Below are 27,599 nucleotides of genomic sequence, written 5' to 3'. Positions count from 1 at the left end.
CTTACCTGACTCTGGCAAAGCTCACTCGGGACACTGGAGCAGGACGATAGGTCGCAGGAACCGCTGATCGGAAATACCGTGAGTAAGCTTGATCTCTGCACAACGCTCTGGGTAAGCAACAATTTCTCTCCACAGGTGATATCCTAACTGTAATCCTCTACAAATGTTTAGGGTCTCCTTTTCCTCCCTGCCAAGTGACCCATGAGGCTTTAACAGCAAGTAGCAAGTGTGAGGAATTATGTACTACACTTACCTGTACCTCACGCTATGCCTGTTTCGCTGTGTAGCCCACCACTGCCACTGCGTTTAATAATTTACCGCCATAGTTCACTATAGCCATGGCACACTCATGGCTAAGTTCTTTGCCGCTCTAGGTCGCTCACGCACACCAGAAGCCGGCAATTGTTGTGTTTTGGTTAATACCATTCTCAATGACTCTCTTTGTATGTCTGTACTGTTTTGTGTTTTATGTACAGTAAAGCAGAGGGAATCCCCCTCTTACACGTACGGCACCTTAGCGAGTGCAACACTTTTTTACCATACACTTTCACTTAATATAGTTTATTTTCACTCACACATACTCATTTGGTCCTGAGGAAAGCCAGTTTTAATCAAAAGGCCTGGCTGAAACATGTAGACCACAAGGACGTAGGAGCCCCTAATATACTCCACAACGTCCACAGCCTTTTTATCTTGCTAACAGGGGCCCAGGTATTAAATTTACCTTTACCCTCGGGAACTGGGACCTCCTGGATAGCTTTTAAACCTTTCACCTCCATTCTCACCAGCACTGCACACTCAGTAAGAATACCTGCTCCTCAGTAATCTGGAGTCGCAGCACACCCGGGACACATTCGGTGTCACTGTGGTGGGCCCGATGATGAAGCATGACACCAACTAGGTTGGTGTGTGAGGGCTTCATGTCCAAACCTAAGGGTTTGCCTACAGATATACCTTCTGAGTCTCCTCTAACACAACATAGCTAGTCCTATATTGATATCTCTACATTATATGCAAACGCATCATATGTGGATATTCTTAGAGTATGGCACATTGAATGCAAATGTATCTTATATGGATATTCTTAGAGTATGGCACATTGAATGCAAATGTATCTTATATGGATATTCTTAGAGTATGGCACATTGAATGCAAATGTATCTTATATGGATATTCTTAGAGTATGGCACATTGAATGCAAATGTATCTTATGTGGATATTCTTAGAGTATGGCACATTGTATGCAAATGCATCTTATGTGGATATTCTTAAAGTGTGGCACATTGTATGCAAACGCATAGAGTATGGCACATTATATGCAAACGTATCTTATGTGAATATATTTAGAGTATGGCACATTGTATGTAAACATATCATATGGATATTCCTATGTATGGCACATTGTATACAAACGCATCTTATGTCGATATCCTTATAATGTGGTATATTGTATGCAAACGTATCTTATGTGAAGATCCTTATAGTGTGGCACATTGTATGCAAATGTATCTTATGTGGAGATCCTTAGAGTATGGCATGGTACTGGCCCTGCAGGTCATACTCTGGACACTGCTCCAAATAATACTCTACCAAAAATGGATAAATACAGATCACAGGACCTAAAAGGGCAAGCCAATAAAATAACAAAATAAAATCCAAATAGGTGAGTAAATGCAAACATTAACACCAGTGTTTGGCTTAAAAGAAACTATAGGCTAGACATGTAGAAGGTGTTCTATACTTCTAACTCACACAGTTACATTTGATGGGGGTTGAGAGGTGTTTCCATCACCAAAACCTGTTCACTACATCCATCAGACGCCCTACAGTAGCATGGTGCTCTCGGCCTCAGGTCACATTCCAACCTGTACCACTCCAGAGAAGGGTGAGTAGATGGCTCCCTGTCATCGGGCAAACCTCGTCTTCCCCATCCTGCATGCTCATCTTACAAATCAGTGCATTCTGGGAGCTGCGGGTTTCATTTGTTGCATTTGAATGGATGTGACTAACAGGCCTGAAAGCAATTTGTGAGAGGAAAGCAAAGACTGGAAAAGTTCTTCCAGTCCCTGTGACACAGCGTCATCGAGGAACCCTACTCCGGCGAGCACCATTCATCCCTGATCGCGCCAACCTCTGTGGTATTCCTTGTGTCAGCGCAAAACTTTGTTGACCGTGAAAAGCCGCATGGGAAAAAAGGATTGTGTCAGCTGCCCCCCTTGAACCCAGCTTAGGCTTGGCACAGGCTTACAAAGGGAAGACCTGCTTGTTGTTGGCTGGGCGCCTGATCTGGTATGACAGCAGCGATTCCTGGGATTAACCCGCCCGAGGGAGGACAGGCGAGAGGGGCTAGCAGACCACTAGCCATCACCAACACACTGGCAACTTGACACAGCTTCACCCACTGGTGCCGACATCACGGATAAAAGGATCTGGTTACAAGAGGAAGCGGAGTCTTCAGAGGATGACAATGTTATACAGATTGTCAGACAAATCTAAAACAGTCTCATATGTATTAGAGAAACAAAAGTTTAAACAAATGTTGTCATCTTGAAACAATTATGGGTTTTTTAGGTTGATGGAGATTTATGATTGCTATATTAGAGTTCTTTGTAGTTCCTTCTCTCATTTATCGAAAGTGACTGCTGTGACCTGTAAGTTGGTAACAAATGTAGACGCTATCGTAATAAAAAACATACTAGTTAAAGAGCGATGGCTTTGAAGGCTGACTTTTCATCTGGTAAATATGACTGGATCCCTTACCACCGTGCTGATAACTCTTTTTTATGCAGTGCTTGGAACCAGTCATGCAGCGCTGTACTGAAAAGGTAGTATCGCTAGCCGTTCCTATTCGATGATACCTGGCCAAGGTGTGATGCTCCCCCCCCCCCCCACCCCCTGACGATGCTAGGTTGTGACCATGATGTTCCCGTCGATTAATCTTTGTCTAAGCCCACTATCCCATTAGATTATGCTTGACCATAGGCATTGTCTTTTTGTTAAAGCTTGGCTTGCCGTGTTTTCTTTGGTGGCCCTTCTGTTGACTATAATGATGGTTGGTCTAGGCTTTGAAGTCCACTTTGATGATACTTAGTAATGGGCCTTATGCTGGTGCATTTTAGCACCACTTACAGTGGTGCTGCATGGCCACTAAACAGTAAAACCTGAGCAGAAGGGGTTCGATCTATACAACACGATTGCATCACGCCGCACACAGGCCTGTAGGCACATTCAAAGAATTTGGGCATATTGCCCTTGCCTTCCGCTCAATGACACTTGGCTCCAGCATTCTCTTCAATGGTGCTTGACCCAGTTCTAGAACTCAATGGCATTTGGTCACAGACATGATTCACCAAGAGAGACACAAAAAACAGCCAATGACGTAACCCAACTCTGCTGCAATTGCCACAGCTCAGCCACAGCCTCAATGCTACTGGCAATACCCATACGTCCTCTAGCAAACAACGCTACGGGTCACACTGCCCACGTTCAATGTTGCAAAAATAGAAGATTTTGAGTTAAAACATTCAATGTGAATCCCTTCCGCATACTGTATTTGATGCAGTGATTCTGTCCCTGTGATTTTACTGCTATAACAAATCTATACATGCATTGCACAGACAGCGCACAGTCCCTTCATCGTCTATTTTTCTGAGTTCCTGCTGCATTCAATGGTGCTCGGATAAAGCTCAAATGTGCACTTCCTTGGGCCTATTTCATGATCTTCAGGTTCATTCAATGCCTGTGGCTCCAAATGTACTTTTCATTGGAGCTTCTCTATGTTCCCATGGTGCAGGTCTATATGCCTTTCAGTGGTGCCTGGACAAGGCCCAAAAGTCCATCTCCATGGCTCCAGGAAACAATCAAAAAGTTCCCATAATAGCTATGCCAGAAATGCTTTCTTTCTAGTCAATGGTCTTTCTCTCCAACCTCCCCTGATGGCATGTAGCCATGGTCCAGTGTGCCCTTCGCTCGTGTTTTCTATGGTCCTAAAGTTCCCTTTGGTGGCATTTGACCGAGGCTCAAATGTTCCCTGTTCGCTCTTTTCTATGTTCTTGCTGGTCCATTCCAGGGCACTTGGACCTGCCTCCAAAGTTCCCATGTTGGTGCTTTCTTCTTATCTTGAAGATCCAGGGTCCCAACATTTCCCTTGGTGCTGCCTCTCTATGGTCCTGAAGCTCCCTTCAATGTAACTGAGCTGAGACCCCAACATTTCCTTCCTATCTGTTTCACCAAAAGTTGAAGAAACTTGAACTTGAAGCTTGGTTACTATGTGAACATCTCTTGTTTGGGAATCATACATCACTGGGCGCCCTGCCCGGCAGATGAGCAGGTCTCTCCTTTACATTAACCGTGTGACGTGAAGTCATTCCGTTCTGCATCAGGAGCTCCTGCACCGTGTCCAGCTTCTGTGCCATCTCCTGGGAGGTGTAGGCACTGCTCACGGCCTTGGCATCGTTAAGTGATGCCAGTGCATGTACCAGGAGCTCAGCCTTCGTCAGCAGCACCGCCAGGGCAGTGTGCACCTTTGGGCAGCCCAGCACCTTAATAAAGCATGGACCAACAGCAGCATCTGTGGAAATAAAATAAAGGATGGTGTCAGGTCACTGTGGCTACTACCCTGTGAAACAACATAAGAGTTTGTAATATCAGCTTCCAGCTGTACTATCATGCCTCCCAACGCACACATCAAACCACCAACCGGTGCCTCATCCTGGGGAGCATGCACCACTATTCCTTCCACGCTGCCAATGTCTTTCCTTCCAAGCTGTGTTGGGTGTGAGATGCTATCGGCCATTCTTTCCAAACTATTATCTCCCAAAGCCATCCATTAAGCCTTGCTCTCTGCTCTACTGTGCTCCACAGCATGGTACTGACCTCTGCTGCCACAAATCACTCACCAAAGCGAACAGCCACCCTTCCTCTCACCCTGACAGAATCCAGTGCACATCCAACACTTCCCATCCTATTATACAACTAACTGTACCAACCCTGCTTCCCATCCTGTCATCTGCTTCCTCATAACATATATTTCTGTCTCTTTTCAGCATTGCAACTACTGAGGCGATCGTCTGACGATTCAATCCCCTGGCCCAAAAACCATCACTTTTAACATTATCACCCCCAAACATTCAACGCTGGCCCCTCTAGTCATGCAACATTGGCCCTACTATCCCACATTTATATCCCCTAAAATGTAACACTCTCATCCTACAATTCAGTCTGCCAGCACCTCACACTTTTACTTCTTATTACCCCAACAGTGGTCCTTATTTCCTTGGGCCCCTATCCAATAGCACAGAGACCTCTTATTCCGCATTTTATTTCTCAACCACCAAATTCTATTCTTCTCGCCCAGCTACATGACCTGCCCCTTTCTCAAACAAAAACTGATAATGAACCAGCACAGGCAATGAATAGACCTACAGACTCCTTACCTAGGCTCCACCATTGCTGCCAAAACTCCAAGTCACTGAGAATCTGGCTCTCTGACTCCCTCCCCCACTCCCTGAAGACTGACCCCACTTTTTATGCACTTCTGTACCTCACCTTCCCTCTTGTACCACATGTCTAAATGCCATCCCCCCAAAACGACTCCCTCATCCCACATTGTATTCTCTAACCTCCTACACAAGTTCTTCTCATCTAGCCATCCTGGTTCTCAACCCTTCCCCACACTGATCCCCTCTCATCCATCCAACACTACCCAGCATTGGCTCCCACTTCGCTGCGCATCATTGGTCCCTCTAGATGTACAATTGTGTCCTCCAGCCCCGAAATGATAACATCTCCTATGTCTTTCCTTCAACATCCACACATTGTATCCTCAGGGCACTGGCTCCTCTCATCCCACTGGGATTTCCAACTCCCTCCCATCCAAACACTTCCACCCCAGAGGTTTGCACCCTGTCCCCGTGCCAACTCGCGTGTTAGACTCAAAATCTCCAGATGGAAGACGCTATTAAGGCAGGGGTAAAAAAATGCGTCTTCCACTTGAAGGTCCTGAAGACAATTATTTATCTATTCTAAAAAAATCACAAATTAAAATACTGAATGGTTGTATCTCTGCCAACCTTAGTTGCCCTAACGGCTAGGGCGGTTGACCTCAAGTCTGTGAAACCGGGTTCTAGTCTCGGCATGGACGCGCAACAGCCTGTGATTCTGGGCAAATCACTTAATCTTCCCGTGCATAACAAAAAAGAATGTGTCCTCTTGTAATGCAACTGGTGCTACGTAAAGCGCTCTGATACCCGATTTGGGTCAAGTTTGCGCAATATAAAACTCTATAAAATAATTAAAAAAATAATAATAATAAACCTGGACTACTGCACCGCAGTCTAGTCTTGTCTGCTGTAAAAACCTATGAATATACTGCAAATAGTTCAGAATGCTGCAGTCAGGCTGAACTGTATCATCAGGAAGAATGGATCTATCCGCAGGCCTGGCTGAGCGACACTGCTTAACTGTCGCCCAGACAGTAACATTTAGACTGCTGTGTCGCGTTCACAGACCAGTCTAAGGAGACAAGGCGAGTCCTCTGGATGGATGCTTCTCATTCTATGAACCGAGGAGAGTTCTGGGATCTAGTGGACATGCCTACTGGACACTCCCTCATTCTAACGCTGTCCAGTCTGGGACAGAGCCTTCTCGGTCCTGGTAGCCACACCTTGGAAATGACTTCCAACGCTTAGGAAGGAAGCTGATCTGCTAAAGTTCAGGATATCTTTGGGAACTTGGCAGTTTGCTGTAACGGTGGTCAGTATCGATCACCCGGTGGGATTCTCAACCCAAACATAACTAGCGCCAAGATACCCTTGATGCGAACATGTGCTTTATAAATTATTTTAAATAAATAAATACACTTATATCCTCCAACCCTCAAAAGTGACAGTTCCAAGCAACAGTTCTATACCCAACAGTGACCCTTCTCCGCACTTCTACTCTTCCATGTGTGAATTGCAAGGGGTTTCCAACTCCAAGCAGTGACCCATCTCACCCTACACTTCTATCTGCCAAATAAAAAAAAATACTGCATCATGACAAGGGGTGGGCGAAGAATTCTGCTCCACCGGTGGAGTTCGCGGAGTACGGAGCGTGGAGTTCCGAAAAGCTCGCAAGTGAAAACTTCATGCTGGACCTCCTCTCGGTGAGAGTTCTCATTGCGGGTGGTTCCGGCAGGTCACGACCGCTTGTACTGAGAAATCTGCTGCTTGTGTTGAGAAAGCCCGTGCTTGAGTAGAATGTCAACTCGAGCGGCAGAAAGCAGCAGCACCCTATGGCGCGACACATAGTGCAGATTGTACTGCTTTTATAGTGCAGGCCAAACTCCTGGTTGCTAAAAAATCAGTGTGACTTAACAGACGCTGCCGCTGGCGGAAATCCCTGGAGCGCAGTGGAGTTTTCTCGCACTTCGCGGAGTTCCGCGGAGTAAAACTCTGCAACCTCCACCCAGTCCTAATCATGACATTACACGGTTCTGTCCCCACTGCCGACACTGAACCCACGCTTCAATCTTCACTGCTAACACCCCGTGCTCTCTTTTCACACTTTCACTTCTCATCACCCCGCCAGTGACTCTTATCCCCCCGTGCCACTATCCCCTCACTCTGACACCTCTCATTCCACCTTTTATTTCTCAACCACTAAATTCTATTCTTCGCGTTCAACTACACACTACAGGAGCTTTCTGTTTCCATCAAACAAAAAACAACAATGAACATGCACAGCCAACGAATAGACTCCTTACCTCGGCTCCACCATTGCTGGCAAAGCTCCAAGCCACTGAGAATCTGGCTCTCGGACTCCCTCACCCAGCATGCAACGCGGCAGCAGTGGAGGGGGGACACCGCCATCTTCCCCATCAGCTGCAGGAGGTAGGGGAGCAGCAGATGGGACAAGACTGCTGGCTCCGAGTACACGTTGGGTTCGTCCTGCTCGTAGAGGCTGGCCGCCCTAGAATGAATGAAGATGAGCTTAGGGTGAGCGAGAGGCCGGTGTAAGTCAGGCAGTCAGCTAAGCCAAGCCCTACCACTAGGCATGTCTAGATCGGGGGGAGGGAAAAGGCACCTGTGCCAGTGCCCAACATGGGCACAAGAGACAAACCCACTCCCGGGACCAGCGTTGAGGGCACCACGAAAGGTGCTGTACTGAAATGAGGTGGGTTACTACCAATGACCAGTCTTACAACTGTCACCGACTAGCTCCTGTGCCAGTGGACTCTGGTGCCAGCCAGAAAAGGAATGTTTTCCCATCCTCTGTAAAAGGCTGTCTCCTATCACACAGAAATGCCACCAATTGAATGGGTGCGAAGACCTAACCCTCCCCCCCACTTCAGAAGAACTGGTTTTCCAAACATATTAATATCAGGATCTATGATGTTTGGAACTAGTTTCAAGTTTCACTCTCGAATTTGGACTCAGCTGTAAAGAAACTCTGCAATTTGCAGAGTAACCCAGCTTCAGAAGAATGGCCCTTGAGCACCCCCCAAAACAAGCACGAGAATGCATTATTAAAGCATTTTTCATAGACTATTCTCTCGCTAAAATATTTCATATATCCATTTTTATTTAGCACCCTCGACCCGAAGGTTTTGGAGCGCTTCACATGAGGAGGACCAATTACACTACGCAAGGACGCATTGTTTTGCATTTTTAGGCAGAGGGGAGATTAAGCGATTGCCCCTGGGCAAATCATTTAGGGCCAGATGTAGGTAATGAAGATTTACCGATTCTAAAATCCCGAATTTTACCGATTCGGTATTTTAGAATCGGTAAATGGGATGTAGATATTTATTCGGTAAGTATTACCGAATCGGTAAGATTCGGTAATTACCGAATCAGCCTGGAGGCCAATAGGAATGAATGTGAATTACCGAATCGGTAAATACTGATTCGGTAAAAGGGGAACACATTGAAGGGTGGCAGGGTGTCACTTTGACACCCTGTTGCACCCCATAATCGTGCTTGTGTGCACATGTGGCACACATGGCACAGTTGAAAATGCACAGATTTGCATTTTCAAAGGCATTCGGTATTCACCACCAACTTATAGTTGATGGTAAATAACAAATCCTTAAAGCACATACGGCCAGATCCATGAAACGAAAATCGGCTCGCAAAGGGCCAGATTCTCAGAATCTGGCCCTTTGCGAGCGCAATTTTTGCATTTGGGATTCCTCATCCCAAATGCAAAAATCGCTATTACAGAATTCGCATTTTAGCGAGGAATTGCATTTAAGGAATCAATATTTGAGATTCCTTAAATGCAATTCATTAACCAATTTTATATTGCGAATTCGCAATATTTGGCCGCTATTTACCACGAAGTCAGACTTCGTGGTAAATAGCGGAAAAAAATAGAAAATAGCACTTTAGTGCATTATTCTCTGTTGCATGTTACACACACACATGTCCTTTGGACATGTGTGTGCGCAACACCTGTGTAATGTTGCATTTCAGGGGTGCTACAGGGTGTCCTTTGAACACCCCTGGCACCCTTGAAATCACATCCTTATTTGCGATTAGCACATTGCTAATCGCAAATAAGGAATAACTCCCCATTCATAATGAATGGGGAGTTATTCCTTATTTGCGATTAGCAATTTGCTTATCGCAAATAAGGAAGATGTAGGAATCACAATATTTATTGCAATTCCTACATGAATCCCGATTTGCAAGTCCTTAATAGCGATTCCTTATGAATCGCTATTAAAGACTCGCAAAACGGGTCTTTGATGAATCTAGCAGATAAGCACTCCTAAATGTGCTTCCTACATGCCATTTACCGATTTGGTAAATAATGATTCGGTAAATACAGAATCGGTAAATACCGAATCATCACCTACATAGCAAATGGCTCAATACCGGTCGGTAAGCCTGAAATTTACCGAATTTCGGGTTTACCGACCGGTAATGAGCCACCTACATCGGGCCCTTAATCTCCCCGTGTCTAGAAAAAATTAACGCGTCCCCGTCTAATGCAACTGGTGCTCATGTTAAGCGCGCTGATATCTTTGTGTCGAGTTAATCGAGAAACTGCAAAAACATTTACGCACTTCGGCTCCCTCTTTTCGCCTGCAAGCCAACTTTTAGCAGAAGTCTGCAATCTTCATGGACGATCGCAAACATTGCAACGTTTAAAAAAAATTGCCAAAGGTGAGGAGGGAAAACGTTTGCATCCCCAATTGTACTTTCTCGTGCCACCAGGTGTGCACTGCAGAGCCAGCCAAACTCACAAGCCTGGTAAGTGGGTACTAGCGTGAACACATGGACATCATTCGTTGGAATGTACTGCCATCTAGTGATCAATGTTACAAATGCAGGTTGCTTGGCAGGAAAACTTTTCACAACAACCATCGCGTTTGGGAACGGCCTAAGCGGGCGGGGCAGGTGTCTTAGCACTAGCAGGGTCTCTGGAGAGGTAACTGGACGAGGGGATAAAGCTGCTTTTTAGATCACCCTTCCTGCACAGCTGGAATGCTCAGGGATCACTCTGCAGCACTCACAGAGGTCGCCTCTCGTGAAATACCCTGATGTCCCAATGTTCTCCACAAGTTGGCCCTCAGTGTGAATACCCCGGATGTTGCGACAGTTTAGTACATACGTTTATTTTTAATGTACCTCTCCCTCAGAGGCAGTCTCATGGAAGCCTCTCTTTCGTTTAGGAAAAGGTTCTGAAGATGTTTCTAAGTGTCCACTTCTGCAATCCTGAGGAGGAGAGAGTACTCTCTAACCAGTGCCTTACGAAACTTGAGGGGCCCATCCTGCAAAGTGCATGGGGGCTCCCCCTTCGGACTTAACTCCGGAGATCTCAGGCCATGGTACTGTGCTGAGGGGGCCCCCTGGAGCACAGGCCTTCCCCTCACCCCCAACATTTCGGGGCTGCAGGGGCCTTTGTTATGCCCCTACCTCTAACAACAGCCAAGAGTCCAGGACCTTTTGGGCACCATCTTGTGAGTTAGGACCCAATCTCTCAGAATCATCCAGGAGGGACCTGGGCAAATCCAGTTGGAACTGGTCAGCTGGGCTCTTTGCAACAAGCTTCTTGCAGCCTTTGTGTTGCTGGAGCCAACTAGCCCTTGGATTCCACTCTTCAGTCCTGGGTTCAAGTAGTGGTAGATCCAGCTATTGGCGATTCACTCCAGAGTTATAACAGCAGGAACGTCTGACCCCAGTGCTTTGGTTCAGCGGGTGTTCTGTTGTTCCATAGGTCCAGCAGAAGAAGGAGATAGTCAGCTGTTCCACTTTTATGCCTACCACTAGCTTTGGGTGGGGGAAGACTCCCTGGCCATTAGGAATAAACTTCCTACAGGCATCTCTACTCACTCATACATCAGTTCCTGGGAATTTGGCACTAAACAATCCCACAGTGCATCTCTCTGCTCAAATCAAAGATGTCAGAATCTTCCTTCTCTGGGTCAGAATTATGAGCACTTCCCAGAGGTGTGTCTAGGGAAATGAGAACATTCCACTACAAAACTAGTTCTGGAACAGGGTTTTCCCCACTGGCTGTAGTGCCACTCTGGCTACTTCGACCATGGCAGACGTTGGTGTGAATTACATGTGCCTGTGACAAGAACTGCCCCTTTGAAGCTTGTACAGTTGGTGGCCACATCCTCTAAGCCATCCTGTCAGGAGGAGGTCATAACTTCTCCCAGCCAAGGTCCTTTTGTTCCCTTTTATTTTATTTTATTTTTTTTTAGTTCATTTTTCAACGTTTAGAAAGTCTCCTTAAAAGGAATGCCTTTCAGTTAACTGAGCTGCAATTACTTACTATGGTAAACCTCTTTGTTTAAAACTCCTGTATATGAGTAAACAGCATGGCATAAGCCACGCATGCAGGTGCAGTGGATGATATGCTATTTTTGGTGGGGATATACATCAAGACTCACTCGAGGATCCACCTCTTGTGGGTCACTGCCCCTCCCCACACCCACTGCTAATCAATAAAAAGTTACCTACCTTCAGTAATAATCTTTCTGGTGGATTCTCTGTCTACCTGTAGATCATCACCTGTTGAATATCCTCAGGCCCCAGAATGGATCTGGAAACTTTGCTTAGCTCTTCGGCACAGGTAAGGGGCATTGGCTCAATCTAGATACCAGACAACGCATCACAGCAACGTCACTGGAGCCAGAAAGTGTCCACCTTGGTGCACTAACATCACTTCTTGTCTCCTTTTTTCTGTGCATTTGAGGCTGAGACGAGAGTGACATCAATTAAACACTGTGCAGAGATATCTAACTTTACAATTGATTATTAGAGTATCCACCAGAAAGGTGGCTACTGAATGCAAGTCACTTTTTCTTCTGATGGACATTTCTCCCTGCAGATTTAAAAGCAGTTCCTCCCCAAGGCTGAGGGTCTAAAGCACTGGTCAAACCTGGAAATCTTACAGAACCGAACGTGTAAAATGACCACCGCATTCGCCTGAGAACCCCGATAATAATGTTTGGCGAGGGTGTTAAGAGAAGCCTTTGTAGGTCGACCAATGTCAGCAACAGGGACCTCGGCCAGGCCAGATATAGAACCCTTCACCCTGGTGCACTTGGCTCGCAGACCTTCTGGTGATTATTTCTTTGCAAGGGTACAGCAGATTATATCATCCTCTTCTGCACAACTTTGCATTCTTTTACAACCAGTTCAGCTCATGAAGAGCTGATCATCTACTCTGAAGTCGTTGGTGTGACCACTGCAGAACCTCACAGCTAGTTTGGTGCTGACGCAGTCTTTAATCCTCTTTGGTGGGATGAGGTTGAGGGTAGAAGGTAGAAAGAGATGTGGCTTGTGTCAGATGAAAAGGGGACTACCACTTGCAAAGTAAGGAAGCTCTCGTACAGAGAACCAGCTTGTCTGTTTAGAAGCACGTGAATGGTGGGTAGATGCTCAGTGCTTGCAACTGAGAGTCTTACTGAATAAAGGTAATCAGAAAGACAATCTTGAAGGTTAAAAGGCATAACTGGCAATTATGAAGAGGCTTGAAAGGAGACCCCATCACAAAAGGTCAACAGCTTAGACACCACCTAGGCACGAGGAAGCAGAGGAAAGATGACAAAGCTGCCATGTGTAACCCATTATAGTGCCCACTGCACAGTCCCGGTGGGCCAGCGAGAGCGCGCATCAAAGGATGCCAGAAAGACAGTATTTTCAAGGGTTAACATTTTGCTCCATACACCATGCAACACACCTATTGCACCTCACAGAGTAGTTCAACTTTGTGAAAGGATGGCTAGCAGAAAGGGTCACGTTGACCACTTCCAGTCACAGGTGAAGAGCACTCAAATGTGCCCCTCAATCTCCAGGCTTCAAGGAGGAGGCTCTGGAGTTGTGGTGCAACCCTTGACCCTACACTTGGGACAGAAAGTCTGCACTGAGAGGAAGATGAAATGGAGGACAATAGGAGAGGTGCTGGAGGTCTGTGTACCACACCCTTTTCAGCCAGTCGGGGCAATGAGAATGACTTGTGCGCGGTCTTGGCAAATCTTCCTCAGAAGCAGTTCGGGCTTGACTGTTCCTATTGGAGCAGGGTCAATACAGATTTGAATATGGCTCTGTCTAATCTGAGGTGGCATGGTGGGCAAAAGAACGATGGGTTGGAATGGTATTCAGAATGATTGCCAGTGGTTAGACTTATTGCAAGCATCCTCCCATCCGCGTTTGTGTGTTTGATGTACTGCCCTAAGTGTCCGAAGGTATGCCAAGACATGGGTCCCTCGCTAACTGTGCCACTGCAACCAAGCTACACCTGACTGACGAGCCCCAGTTAGGCAAAACCAATCTTGGGTTACTTGTGTTCCAGTTAGGGGAGATCCTGGTTTGGCAGTTCAGGGTGGACTGTTCCTATTGGAGCAGAGTCAAGACCGATTTGCATATAGCTGTGTCATGTTAGGCAAAAGAACGACGGGTTGGAATACTATCCTAAGCAATTGTCAGTGGTTAGACTTATTGCAAGCATCCTCCCATCACCTATTGTGTGTTTGATGAACTCAAGAAGGTTGACAGCCTTTTTGATGATGGTCTGAAAAGATGCTATTTCTTCTGGCGGAGGTTTTACGTTCACATCCGGGGACGTGTCCAGTCTACTAGTGTTCTGTAATGTTAAGCGATCTGCTGTGTCCACAGAATGGAGGTGGTGGGGACAAGAGGCAGGACAGCGTCTCAATCGTCGGTGTCTGTAGGGCAGTCTTCTCTCATTTGAACAGTAATCGAATCAGACATTCCTCATCCTCAGGATATAGGCCTGTTGCAATTCGGAGTTAACTTTAACACTCTCTTCTTCAATGAGCCTGTGAACGTCCCACCTGGAGCGGTGAGTTTCCACTGGGACAGGTGGTGTATCAGGTACATCAGGAGGGGAGAGGCCAATACCACTGGAGCTGGCAGAGTCTGTTTCTGCATCAGTATAGGCACAGACCATGAAATCATCTGTAAGGGTCCTGGAACTGGGATGACGCCGGTTAGCACTGGGCGAGGCAATGGCTGCATGAGAGGGACGCTTGGCACCAAGGAAAGACCCGCAGGTGGTAGCCCAAACAGAACCGAACATGGTCCATCGGGGTCAAAAGGCACACCAGAGGTGCCTAATGCCTGTTGAAACATGTGCCAAACACCCAGCAGGAAAGAAGTTGGACCTACACCCAGTGTCACAAACTTGGGGTAAGCTGGTGGCGGGGTGACAAGCAACGGCTGTGGAATCAGCAGCTCTGGGAGCTGTGGAGCTACGAACCGCGCTGGTGGGGAATCCTGTGGAGAAGAGGCCACCATCATTTCGTGGTTCAATGAGTAGGGCTCAAGTGGAGGAAGTGGCTTACCTCGGGATAAAGAAGTATTGGGGTCCTTAAGCGCTTTTTCTTCTGTGGTCGTCTCTTCGCCTACCATTGCAAGGAAGAGAGTGAAGCTCGAGACCTGGAGCAGGACATAGTACTGGACCAAGATTACTGATGAGCTTGTCAGTCCGCCTTGGCCTTGGCCTTAAACAGCTTGGCTCCTCATTCTTTTATGGTCTTGGGCAGCAAACTGTGGCCCTGTAAGCATGAGTGGGAACCATGCCTGGAGCCAAGGCACCAGATACAGTCCTTGCGGCGATCAGTTCTACGTTTTGATTGTCGCTGTTGCAACAAAGTTCCAAACCTGACCTCTTAAAAGGGGGCATATTTCCTAACACAGCACTGAGTTTTTAGTAACATTTCTGTGAGAAGAAACTCAGAAGAAACCTCTGAAAACAGGGGAGCTTCAGATTTGCTTTGAAAGGCACAGAAAAACAGAAACTGGCATTGGCGTGCCAGGCGAGCTCCTTCTGGCTCCAGTGATGTCGCTGTGACGCCGCTTCCCACATCAGCTGGAGCGAGCACCCCTATCGGTGTTGAGGAGGTTGGGAGAATTTCCAAATCCCGTCTGGTGCCTGGGGATATTCAACAGGTGACACATTTTCAGGTAGAAGTATCAATCAGAATAGCATATAACACTGCACAGCTCCATATATATTCTATATTCTTTTTTTTAGAAATATGTGTATTAACATTGCTCACAATATCATACAAGTCAGGACAATATTCATATAGCACATTGTGTAATGACATTTCACAATACAATGGAAGGCTGACGTAGACACAGGTAGGATCGTCAATACTTATAGATCTAGCCCTGATCCGCCCCTCAATGCCCTATATTCCTTCCAAGGCTCCCAGACTTTTTTCCATTTCTTTCTGCAACCCCTGGACTTATAAATAGTTTCTTCAGCTCTCTGGCTCCAATCTAGATTCCGCACCCACTGGTCCCACTGTGGTGGCGCCTGCGCCCCCCCCAGCCACTGGCTGTATTTCTTTTGGCCACCCCTGCTGCCATTGCCAGCCAGATCTTATTGTATCTGGACCAGTCCGTGGCCCCTTTGATCATCAACAATAGCCACCTAGGCTCTAGTGGGACTGGAGAACCCACTAGCGCTGCCATTGTGTCCACAACTTTAGCCCAGAAGCGTACTATCTCTGGGCATTCCCACAGGATATGGAAGAATGTACCTTCTCCTCTACATCCCTTCGCACAGAGGGCCGATTAGCTTCTTCCCCAGGCATATAGATGAGTTTGGGGGTAATACACCCGGTGTAAAATTTTTAGCTGCACCAATCGTAACCTGGCACAAATTGCAATATATCCTCTATATTCTTGAGTCTCACGCTATATGAGTTGCAGGTTTAACATTTATGTTTCTGAAGTGTGTACGGCCTTGCAGTTTGTCTATGCCTCAACCAAACCTCTGTATGTGACTTTCTAGGCCGATATAGAAATACATTAAAGTATCAAGGCTCTAAGCTGCCTAGAAACCAGAGTTTTACCGTCTGACAAATATGTATTCCAGACCAGGAAATAGGAAGACGGGCGAGGTTATACAAGTGAAGTGCCCATGGGAAACTCTATGTGCCACATGAAAGTGGCAGGCCCTGCAGGATTTACAGGACTCCCAGGACCTTCAACTGCTTCTTTTAACCTGGTCAAGAGAGGTGATTACTAAGACATGGCAGGCAGCAAGAGGGAAAAGAAGGCATGTCCAGCTATCTGCTCCAGTGTGCGGATGTAGAGCACCCTTGCACCAGGGACAAAGAGGGGACAGCAACAGAAAGGATACAGAGGGACCTTCACCCCAAGCAGCAAGCATTTCACGTTGAACACAGGCCACTGAACACCTTACTTTTGTAGAGTCATGAATAAGTAGCTGTAAATTCATATCGCAACATCAACCCAGGAAAGAAAATGCAGTTGCTACTGTGATGGATGTTCTCCTGCACTATTTCAAGGCATCGAATGTACTCCGCTTTGTATCACACCGCCACGTTCCTTAAATGGTACCAAAACCAGGTAACGATACCACATCTGAAAGAAGCAGTGCGGTAGGAGTCTCATTGGCGGAGGTGATATTTTTTGTACCCAAGATTTCAGCTCTGGTTTCTCACTCACAGGTGTTGGAGCAGAAAAGAATATGCTATTTGGCCTGTATATGACTATATGTCTGTCACAGACTTGAATGCTTTGCCATCTCCTGCCACCTGGCAGTTGGGGGTCAGAAAAGTTAAAAGGTTTCCAAGAGACCCTCTCTACCATGCCGGAGTTTACAGAGAAAGGGTTTGCAGTCAAACCTCAAGAGGCATCCAGGCCTCCTTCAAAAAGCCCTGGTTTAAGGCAGGATATCATGCGATGAAGTTAAGGGACTTCAGTGGGTCTTCCAGTGAGTGGGGCTCTGTGCACCTTAATTACAGTGCAGCAAAAAACTCTTCCCGCTCCTCCAGATCATCACCTCACTTCCGGAATTCAGAATGGCCCTTAAGACCTGGCAGTTCGAATAAGCCTGCGGGGCCTGCAAACGCCCGGATACTTTATCGGGTGATTAGCTGTGATTCATAAATCCTGATTGATTACAGCCTTTAGCGGGTGAGGAATCATATGCCCTATGTACTAAATGCGAGGGGTGAAGGTAGTTAAGTAGGCCTAGGTGCACTTAAGAGCGCTGGAGCATGTACCTCATGTGTAGATGGATGCTGAGGGTCAGAAAGGTACTGGCCTGTGCTATTAAGTCAGAAATTGATAGCTCCTCATATAGGTTACTACCTCTCACTTTGCCCAGCAGCTACGTACACTTCATCTACAGTCTCTTAAGTCAGTTAGGGTCAGAAGAGTTAGGCCCTCACTACCGAGGGAGCAATGGAGCATCGCACACTTGGATGCACCAAAGAACATCGCGCACTTGGATGCACCATTGAGCATCACGCACTTGGATGGGCCCTTCTGCTTTAAGGCTGGTGCCTGCACACACGTCCAGTGATTTCTACCTGCATAGATGAGGCTGCCCCCTGACCTGTGCTTCAGTCTCAAACAAGAGCACTGATCTCATCCTCCACCCCACCATGACTCACCTGTTGGTCTGCAGCTCCTGTAAGGTATCTTCCAGCTCTGCTGAAGGGAGGTGCAGCAATAACGTATTTAAGGTCTCGTCACAGCTCCAGAAGTGGTCCAGGAGCAGCTGCAACAGACCCAGCAGCCCCTTGTTGCTATGCCCCCTGATGACCAGTGTCTGAGCTTGCACAGAGCTCCAGACAAGGCTGGCAAAGCCTTCCGCCTCCTGGCGCACCGCCTGGTCCTCATCTTGCAAGAGCTGGAGGCCCACGCCAATCACTCTGTCAAAATAAGAAGATATAAAGACAATGGAGGGTGGTTAAGTCAAAATCCCAAGATTCTGTTGTTGCTTCCAATCAAGGAATCAGATGCACACACATGCAAAGTCCTCACCTAGTAGGTGCTCTTCTAGATATGAAGCTCTTTTTAAGTCCTACCATCTGCAGTGATGGTGTCCTCACACTCAGCCATCCATTGCACTTTCAAGGGCTGGCATCCCAGCATCATGAAAGCACACTAAGAGATATTCTAGCTTCAAGAAACAGCAGCATCAACAATCAGAAAGGTGCCTCTAGACTCCAGCATCTGGCACAGGCCATGATCTTATTATTAGGCAGGGAAAGGACCACAAACACAAGCAGGGACACGCACCCTCATCAAGGGCAGGCGGAAACCAGGACCCCGACTGTAAGAGGAAGAGGTGTGGCGCAGCGGTTAGGGTGCCTGACTCCGGACCACGGGGTTCACGGTTCGATCCCTGGCACCGGCAGCAAGTTAGTCCAGCACCATGTGACTCCGGGCAATAGCTCGCTTAATCTTCCCGACGGCCCCCAGCGCCGGGACACCTCTCCGGAGCTAGCTGTGCGCTTCACAAATGCTGGTATTTATTTAAGTAGAGGATGGGCACCCAAACCACAGTCAGGGACAGGGAACTCTACTGCACTCAGGGACCGGGACTTCAACTGCACACAGGGACCGGGAGACCTCCCAAAGGCATGACCCAACCACAAGCACCATAGGACTGGTACACCAGCTAATGTGACAGACTGTCCCAGTGACCAGGGATGAAGCTAGACCAAGAGACAGCCACCCCAATTAGCGGCTACAACTGTCACCCAAACAAAGGGCCTGATTAAGATCTTGGTGGATGGGTTACTCTGACACAACAGTGACGGATATCCTGTCCGCAGAAATATAAATCCCATAGGATATAATTGTAATCGTGCCCCAGGGAGTCGATAGGAGCACTCAGAGTGGGGTAACAGACTACCGCTCCATCATCATGTCAGCGAGACTATGAAACAGATGTTCCCTCGATTAAGAAGCTGACCTCTCAACATCGCCATGCATTATTTTTATCTCTTTCTCTTGTCTAGTTTGTTTACTCTGTAAAGCGCTCCGATACCCTCGGGTCAGGCTAGCGCTACATAAAACTACTAAAATAAATTTTAAAAATATATATTTTGGTGGACGGGATATCTGTTACCATTGTGATGGAGTAACCCGTCCGCCAAGATCTATATCAGGCCCTCAGTGAAGAAACTAATACCTTTGCAGTGACAAATGACTTGGATACAGGAGACAGCCCATAACCCCTGCCACAGGCAGAGACCACAACACTACCGAGGACAGACAATCGGACCATGATCCTCGCAAAGACTATCACCCTGACCCTGTACATGTGGAGAGGCAGTGACTCATCGCCATCAGCTGGGAGTGGTTATCCAGCTGCTGCAGACTCGGCCCCCGAACGTGAAAGACAGAATGGCTCCGATCATCAGTAGGTAGTAACTCAGATCACAGCATTTACCAAGATCCGGCGACCACTGGTTGATGTTGTAAAATAGTTAGAGGCAAAGACTCAGTCCCAAAGTACTGGCCGAGGCTATGACTTCACAGTGCAGAACCTGCACCTGGATTGTATCATTGCAAACTGTGACATGCACACTACTTATAACACCAAAACATACATCCCCATTACTTCACAGCAACCCACCACTCACACACTCATTACACCACAGCACTAACCATTGCAGCATGCACACCCACGGTACAAAACAGCAATTACACATAGACCAATGCATGAGTTCAGTATTTACAAACAACACTGGAGACTAGCTTTTGGGCCTGCATCATATTGAAGCGCAGCACTTACTTTACAGCCAGCGATTGGAGGGAAGGATGTGCTGTGGTCAGCGCTCTATGAACCACATTTGCGCCAACCAACCCGAGTGCCTTCGCTGCAGCAAGTCGCAGCACCTCAGAGGTCATCGGATCAGAACATGCAGTGAGTGCCCTACACCAGCGATCCAGGAGTGCGGGATCTTCCAGGTTCGACCTGCAACAGGGAAAGAGAAAAGAGCATTGGGTACCATGATTCAACCACCAGAAGCCACATCTGTTCTCTGCCATAGCCCTTACAGTTTGATGAATCTGAACCGCTGTCAGAGAGATAACCCAGACATATGCAAGGACACTGCAGGCCACAGGTTCAAATCCCATCAGGGCCCACTCACAAGAAGGAGGCTGGTCTGAGGACATCTGCCAAGACCCTAAGATGCCAAACATTAGGATGAACTTAGGGTGTGTGTGAACATAAAAGATATTCATTGGGGGTCTTGAGACAGGAGAATGAGTGGGTTTAAGGGGAGAGCAGCTAGCTGAATCTAGTGGCCACAGAACATTTCTTGACAACTGAGCGGTGGTCCTGCGCCAGTGCTGGCTGGACTGAAACCTTCCAGAGCTGAGCGAGCTGGTCATGAAGACCTTGGGTTTCAGAAAGAATTGTGGTGGAGACAAAAGACAATCCAGTAGAACTGCTAGAAGGATCAGACCACAATATTCAAAGAATAGGAAGCCCAGGACCAAGGGCCCAGGCAAACATTTGTAAAGGGTGCTTGGACAAACCTGGGGGTGCTCCCTTCTGGAATGCATCAGATCCAAAGATGTGTGTGAGTAACACAAGCAGGCCAAACAAAGGGGAGAGTAATGTTACCCTTCCCAGAGAGGACTCCTGGACAGAGTATCCTGGAGGTCCAGGTATTTGGCAGATGGAGTGAAAAGTGTTGTTTTATGGCTGAGATGGCCCAAGAGCAGGAAGGATGTGTTGCAATGAGATAGGTATATTGACTGCATTTGACAGGGCCATAGACCTCGAAGAGTTCTATTGAAGCAAATCCTAAAACTAGACCAGTAAGTCCCACATCAGGAAAAAGGAGAATGCAAGGTAGACTTGCAACACAGGCACTGAATGTAGGAGAGTAGGATCTGTTCTTATGGTTCCCCCACTTTTTGCTGATGTTTCACTGTTTTTCGATTTTAGTCTGGCTGGGGCCTTGCTATCCAGGACCTCAGCCTAGCTGCTTCCTCTCTAAATTGATTCCTGGTCCTTTAGGTACACTCCAGTTTGGTTACTGGGGTACCCTTATGAGTCCCTAGTGTATGGTACCATAGGTACCGAGGGCATAGGTACCCCAGAGGCCTACCAGGGGCTGCAGCATGTATTACGCCATCCCTGCCAAGCCTTCTAAAATGACACTACAGGACTGCTAAAACTAGAACAGTAAGTCCCACATCAGGAAAAAGGAGAATGCGAGGGAGACTTGCAACACAGGCACTGAACTTTTCAGATGGTCTGGAATTATCAGCTGGATGATCTTAGCAGTAAAGGAGCAGAAGCTGAAGGCAGAACAGGTTCTCTACAAAAAAGACTCCAGAGGGAACAAAAGAAGTTAAGTTCCGGGTTCTGACATAAAGAAGCAAAGCCCTAGGGTTGGCACAATTAGTGGGGAGAAAGACTTGGGAAAGGGACAAACACCAATGATACTGCACGTACTGGTACTCGTCTCAGGTAGGATGACGTGTCCACGATGTACGAAAACCACGTGTTGGCTTTGGAAGGAAATTTAAAACGTTTATCTAGACAAACCAATCTCTAGATGAGAAAACTTCAACCTGCAAGCTCCTATATGAGGATAGTCAAAGTAACTTCTTCATTGAACATTTATTCAACCTTTTATTGTTTACTACTACCCTGTATGCCTACTACTATTCCTGTGTATACCTTGTAAAGTGATGTGTGTTCAACCATTGTAAAGCCCTCAGATACCCCCGGTCAGCTTTACGCAATAGAAACCTCTAAAAATAAATACATTGTGCGTGATAAGCCAGGGAGGCTGGTACAGTGAGTGACTGGATCCTTTCCTGTAGTCTCAGGAGTGAACCCTATGAGATATAGGAGAAGCATAAAAGTCAGGAGGGTTTTGGTGCTCCAGAAACCCAACGTATTTAATCCAACGTCCTGGCTCCTCAGGCCCCTAATTAGTTGTTGTAAGGATTAATCCAATCACAAGAAGGTAGAAAGGAGGAGTTTTTTCAGGAACAAATACAACATCGACCTCTAAGCTCACTCTCCCTCCTGGTCACCTGTCATCATAAGATTCATACACCTCTATCATCCCATGAGGAGCAGGGAGGGGTTGGGGTACACAAACAGGGGCTAAGGGAAATGCATAGTTAACAAAATAAGACAAATAAAATGAAGTGATACCTATATATCAAAACAGTAGCCTATTTGGCTAAGGATTCTTAATGAGGTGACCTGCAACACTGAAGGCCCAGGCACTGACTCCAACAGGCTGACTCTGATGGCAGCTTCCAGTTCCCCTCCCTACACACCTCCTTTTCTCTGCAATGGGACATGCATGACTTCTGCATCCTCTCCCTCATAGCATCTCGTGTATGTCCCACTTAGTTACTACTTTTGATGATCGTACTCAAGACAAGACTTTGGCTAGGAATTCCTTCAATTGCAACTTTTAAGCTAAGGTGGTACATTTTAAACTCCTTCGTGTTGTGGCTGAAGACGTAGTTGAGTGGGCACCACCAGAGGAGGGACGCATGAAAACCAATCGAAGGGATGATAAACTGCAGGATGATTTGGAAAGTTGGGCCACATTGTTGGAGGATAGGTGGATGGGCATTGAAGGGGGTAGTGAGCGGGGGTCGCATCCACAGGGTACTGAACATTCGGACACAGAGGCAACAGACAGAGGACAGTAAGGGGGAGTGGCTCACTCCTGAGGGACCAGTGGGGTGCAGATGGGTGATGAGAGAGGGGGTGAAGGGGCTATAAGTTGAATAAGCTGGGGAGCTCTTGTATACCAGGCTGTGCACTAATGATGCAAATGGTGAAACACTTGCCGGGGAAGGGGGTGATACTGATGGATGGGAGAGGAACGTTTGACTCCCTATGGCTCCAATGGAACTGGGGATGAGGTGCACACTGAGCAACTGTAACAACATTGCTTGCGTTCGGTGTTATTGGTTGTATTGCAAATGTGTAGTTGAGCTTCGTTGTCTTGTATAACCATGTCAGCGGGCTCGTTATGAAAATAACGAATAAAAAGAATTAAAAAAAATACTTAAACTTAGTTGCTCAGGCTCTCCTTTTCATTTCCTTATTGCGCGTGACTACAGTCTTCTCTTTTAATCATGCCAACGTGCCCTCTTTCTACGATCAGGAGAAGCTCTGGAGCTCCTGCTCCCCTCTTTGGTACTCCTTGTAAATTGGCTGGACTCTAGTGCAGGGATCTCATGGGGCTGGAAGTAAAATTACCGCCGGTATCTCTGGCTATTACAAGTTCCCGCACACCCAGCCCCCTGGAATGGGGAATTACTGCTCGGACCCAGAGTTACCTCGTGCTTTACTAGGCAGTTTTTCGTCATTTTGGTGGAAAAAATATTGACATGTACTGTCTTCACTCAGCTGTCAGAAAGGGTCCATGGAAGAGCTGGTGGTGGGCTTAAAGGGTATGGATGTTATGCAGGCGGGCAACTAGTGCCAAATTTCGGGGGTGGAGGCTAATTCTTCCAGCCATAGGCAGAGTGACTCTAAGAAGGGGTGAAAACAAAACAAAACAAAAGCCCCATTAACGAGTAAATGCTCTTTTAAAGACTTGTCTAGTACTCGGGTGCGGCTGCAATTAGACGGTCGCCAGCCCGCGAAGCTGTCTCAGCCCAGCCTGATACACACGACAAGGGGGTTGAAGCCCGGTGAGCCCAATGGGTGTTGCGCACCTGGTGCAATATCAGGTGTCCTTTGCATGCTTGTCTCTCTCCGGGGTGGGCACTGTCTACTACCAGAACGCTGCAGAGGGCAGACAGGGGCCGGCCAATGCTGCTGCCCACAGCAATAGACCCAGGACGGTGCGGTGGGGCCAGAGTTATCGGGTCTGGAGTCTTCAATATTTCAGGGCCTGGACACAATTGCAGTGGCGACTTTGGTTATTTCACCTAGAGGTATCGCTCCAGAGGGAAATAAGCCAAATTATAAGGGAGCCTGATCTATACACAATCTGCCAAAGTCATAACTTTGCTGATAATGTGGGCAAAGGGTGGTAGGAAGGTGGTATCATGCAAATATTACAAAATTCGAGGTGAAGTTAGATTTCGGCAATCATGTCCTCGCAGGCACAAAACATGCTCTGGAAGAGGCTTAGTAGCGATGCACGTAACAATACTGTGCCACAAATGTATTCATGTCTTGGGTGTTTTTGAAGATAGAAGGATTATGTTACTTACCCGGTAACCATCTTTTCTTGGCATGTAGTGCTGTAGATTCATATGCTTTGCATGCTCCTGCCATCGTGTGTTGGGTCTGGATGTGTGCAAATTGATTTTCTTCAAAGAAGTCTTTCGAGTCACGCAGTAAAGTGACTCCTCCTCGTGATGATAATGCACATGGGCATCAACTACATCGTTAGATTGGTTTCCCGCAGGTGGGTGATAATGGAGTATTAGAAGGTATCAGTAAAGAGATATCCATGCAAAAGAAAAAGTTTAAAATTAACTGCAACGGCCACAGGTGTCCGGGGAGAAGAGTGGATGCATGTAATATTACAGCACTACAGGCCAGATGTATGAAAATGCAATTTTGCATTTCCTAAATACCGACTCCTTAGAAATTGCTATTTAGGAAATACAAAATGATACGTATGAAACATCTGATTTCCTAATAGCGATTGGAAATAGCAAATAGTGAATCCCATGCCATTTGCTCCAAGGGGCCCGTTTAGCATTTTCAAAATAGCTATTTCCTATTAGGAAATCGCTATTTTGGAAATGCTAAACCAAGGATGGTGGTGCACATGTAGAGCACACATATGCTTAGGGGCATGTGTGCACTCTATCGCATTTCAAAACAAGCATCTTTGGGTGCCTTTTTTTTTTATTGCACAGGATTATCATCGACTTGGAGTCAATTGTAATTGCATTTCTTAAAAGCCCAATTCGTATTTAGGAAATGCTGTGTACATGTGCATCGAGATTGCAAATAGGTAATCTCTATTGGCGATTTCTTATTAAGGAGATCACAAATTGCGATTTCTACTGTTTAGAAATCACAATTTGCGACCGCTTAAAGGACTTTGTGCATATAAAAAGCCCATTTAGCATTTCTTAACGGCCAAAATAGAGATTTGGTCAGTTAAGAAATGCTAAATAGCTTTGTACATCTGACCCTGCATGGCAAGAACAGATGCTAACAGGGTAAGTAACATAATCTGTTAGAGGCGTGTGTGGCTGTAGATACACATGGTTTGCATATATTGTAGAGCAGCACCCTCCAAAAGGTCTGTCTAGCTTGTGAGTGTAGCAGTTGTTTGGAAAAGTGACGCAGCACTGCACTACATTAGCTTGTTGGCGTGCTAGAACATCCACACAATAGTGTTTTGTGAAGGTTTCTGGTGTAGACCATGTAGCTGCCTTACGAATGTCAGCTATTGGAATATTTCCTAGGAAAGCCATGGATACCCCTATTTTACAAGTACAGTGTGCTCTAGGAGGTGTAAGTAAAGTCCTTTTAGCCTTAAGGTAACATGTTTGAATACATTTAATTATCCATCTAGAAAGGCATGAGTTAGATATCAGCTTTCCTTGGTGAGGGAGTGAAAAAGCAACAAAAGATTGTTTAGTTTTACTGAAATCTTTAGTTCTGTCAATGTAATACATTAGAGCTCTTTTACCATCCAGTGTATGAAGAGCCCTTTCCGCAAATGTGTCTGGTTGAGGAAAGAAAACAGGTAACTCAACTGATTGGTTAAGGTGTAAAGGACAAACCACCTTTGGGGGTAATTCTGGGTTGGTGCGAAGGACCACTCAATCCCTGTTTAGTTTGAAGAAAGGTTCTTCTAAGGTTAGAGCCTTGAGCTCACTGACATGTCTAAGTGAAGTAATGGCAATTAAAAAGGCGACCTTCCAAGATAGAAATTGGAGATGACAATTATGTAAGGGTTCAAAAGGTGGACCCATAAGTTTTGGGATAAAGATTGATAATCAGCTTTCAATGGAGGAGCAGGTGAAGACGCTTGCAGGCTCCAGCTTCGGGACCATGCTGATGTTGAGAAAGATCTTCCCATGGATCCCGCTCAGCACCAGGAAGACTCTTATTCAGGCGCTATTAATTAGTCACCTTGACTACTGTAATTCCTTGCTGGTAGGAATTAGGGAGGACCTATTATGCAAACTCCAGGTCGTGCAAAATACAGCTGCCCGTCTTGCCCTTGATAAACCAGTCCGAACTCCTCCTTTGCCTCTCCTACGCCAATTGCATTGCCTTCAAGTCAAGAAACGGGCCACCTTTAAGATGCTGTGCCTGGTCTTTAGGTCCTTGCACGGATGGGGACCGGCCTATTTGACAAATAAACTTAAATGGCATCACCCTGCACGTCACCTCAGATCCAGTAATCGTAAGCTGTTGTGCTGCCATAGAATCAGGAAGGTAGAAATGGGAGGTCGTGCCTTTTACTATCTGGCACCTAAACTCTGGAACAACCTTCCCTGAACAAATTCGGGAATGCCCGAATATGTCCCAATTAAAAAAATTGCTCAAAACCTGGCTGTTTTAATTTGCTCCTCATAGACTGCCTGTCTTTCTCATGCGCCGAGAGATACCCTTGGGGATGATTTGTGCGCGCTACAAATGACCTAAATAAATAAATAAGTCTGGTGCATGTGGGTGCAGGCAGAATTCTTGGTGGAATCACTCTTTTAAGCCCTTACATAAAGGCCTCAATGACTGGCACTTTGAACAGAGATTTGTGTTGCCTATTTTGTAGAAAGGCAGCCACTGCAGCTAAATATAACCGTATAGAAGTGTAGGTGAGGACAGAGAGCTGTAAATGAAGAAGATAGCAAACAATATTTTGCACAGTTGCATTACATGGGTCAATGTGCTTATTATGGCAGTAAAAGACAAATCTTTTCCACTTAGCTGCATAACATGCTCTAGTTGCAGGCTTACGAGCTTCTTTGAGAATGGTCATTCATTTAGGTAGTAGATTTAATTAATCAAATTCTATTACATTAGAAGCCAAATCGCAAGTTTGAGTTTTTTGGATTTGGATGCCTTATTTCTCCATGGTTCTGAATGAAAGGTCTCAGTTAAGGCAAAGGTTCTCTTGGGGAACTACAGCGAGTTTGAGTAGTGTTGTGAACCAGGGTTGACAAGCCCAAGTGGGGGCTACTAGAATGAGGGTGAGAGAGGTTTGCTTGAGCCTTCGAACCACAAATGGAAGAAGGAGGAGAGGCAAAAAAGCATACGTTGTCTGCAGTTGCGAACAGGTCTTTGTGTGGAAACCTTCACTTGTGGAAATAAGGGAGGAGGACCCGAGGTGGAGTCCCACTCGTGGGCTTGTTGCCACATCCTGCTGAGGAGGTCAG

General features: G+C 46.6%; 1 protein-coding gene across 1 annotated transcript in view; it reads right to left on the bottom strand.

Annotated features, from left to right (window-relative positions):
* Positions 1–2,876: 2,876 nt before the first annotated feature.
* The window catches only part of LOC144792699 (tRNA (32-2'-O)-methyltransferase regulator THADA-like), a 194,070-nt gene continuing 169,347 nt past the window's right edge, over positions 2,877–27,599 (bottom strand). The window contains exons 28-31 of the mRNA XM_078667856.1: positions 20,035–20,217; positions 17,900–18,160; positions 7,745–7,950; positions 2,877–4,570 (exon numbers count right to left, since the gene is read on the bottom strand). Coding sequence (XP_078523982.1) covers positions 4,293–4,570; positions 7,745–7,950; positions 17,900–18,160; positions 20,035–20,217 — 928 coding nt within the window. The 3' untranslated portion in view covers positions 2,877–4,292. The remainder of the gene's footprint in view (positions 4,571–7,744; positions 7,951–17,899; positions 18,161–20,034; positions 20,218–27,599) is intronic.

This window comes from Lissotriton helveticus, chromosome 11 (genome assembly GCF_964261635.1).
Source record: "Lissotriton helveticus chromosome 11, aLisHel1.1, whole genome shotgun sequence".
Taxonomy (NCBI): domain Eukaryota; kingdom Metazoa; phylum Chordata; class Amphibia; order Caudata; family Salamandridae; genus Lissotriton; species Lissotriton helveticus.
The sequence above is the reverse complement of the archived record's forward strand: the minus strand, read 5'-3'. Positions and strand labels throughout refer to the sequence as shown.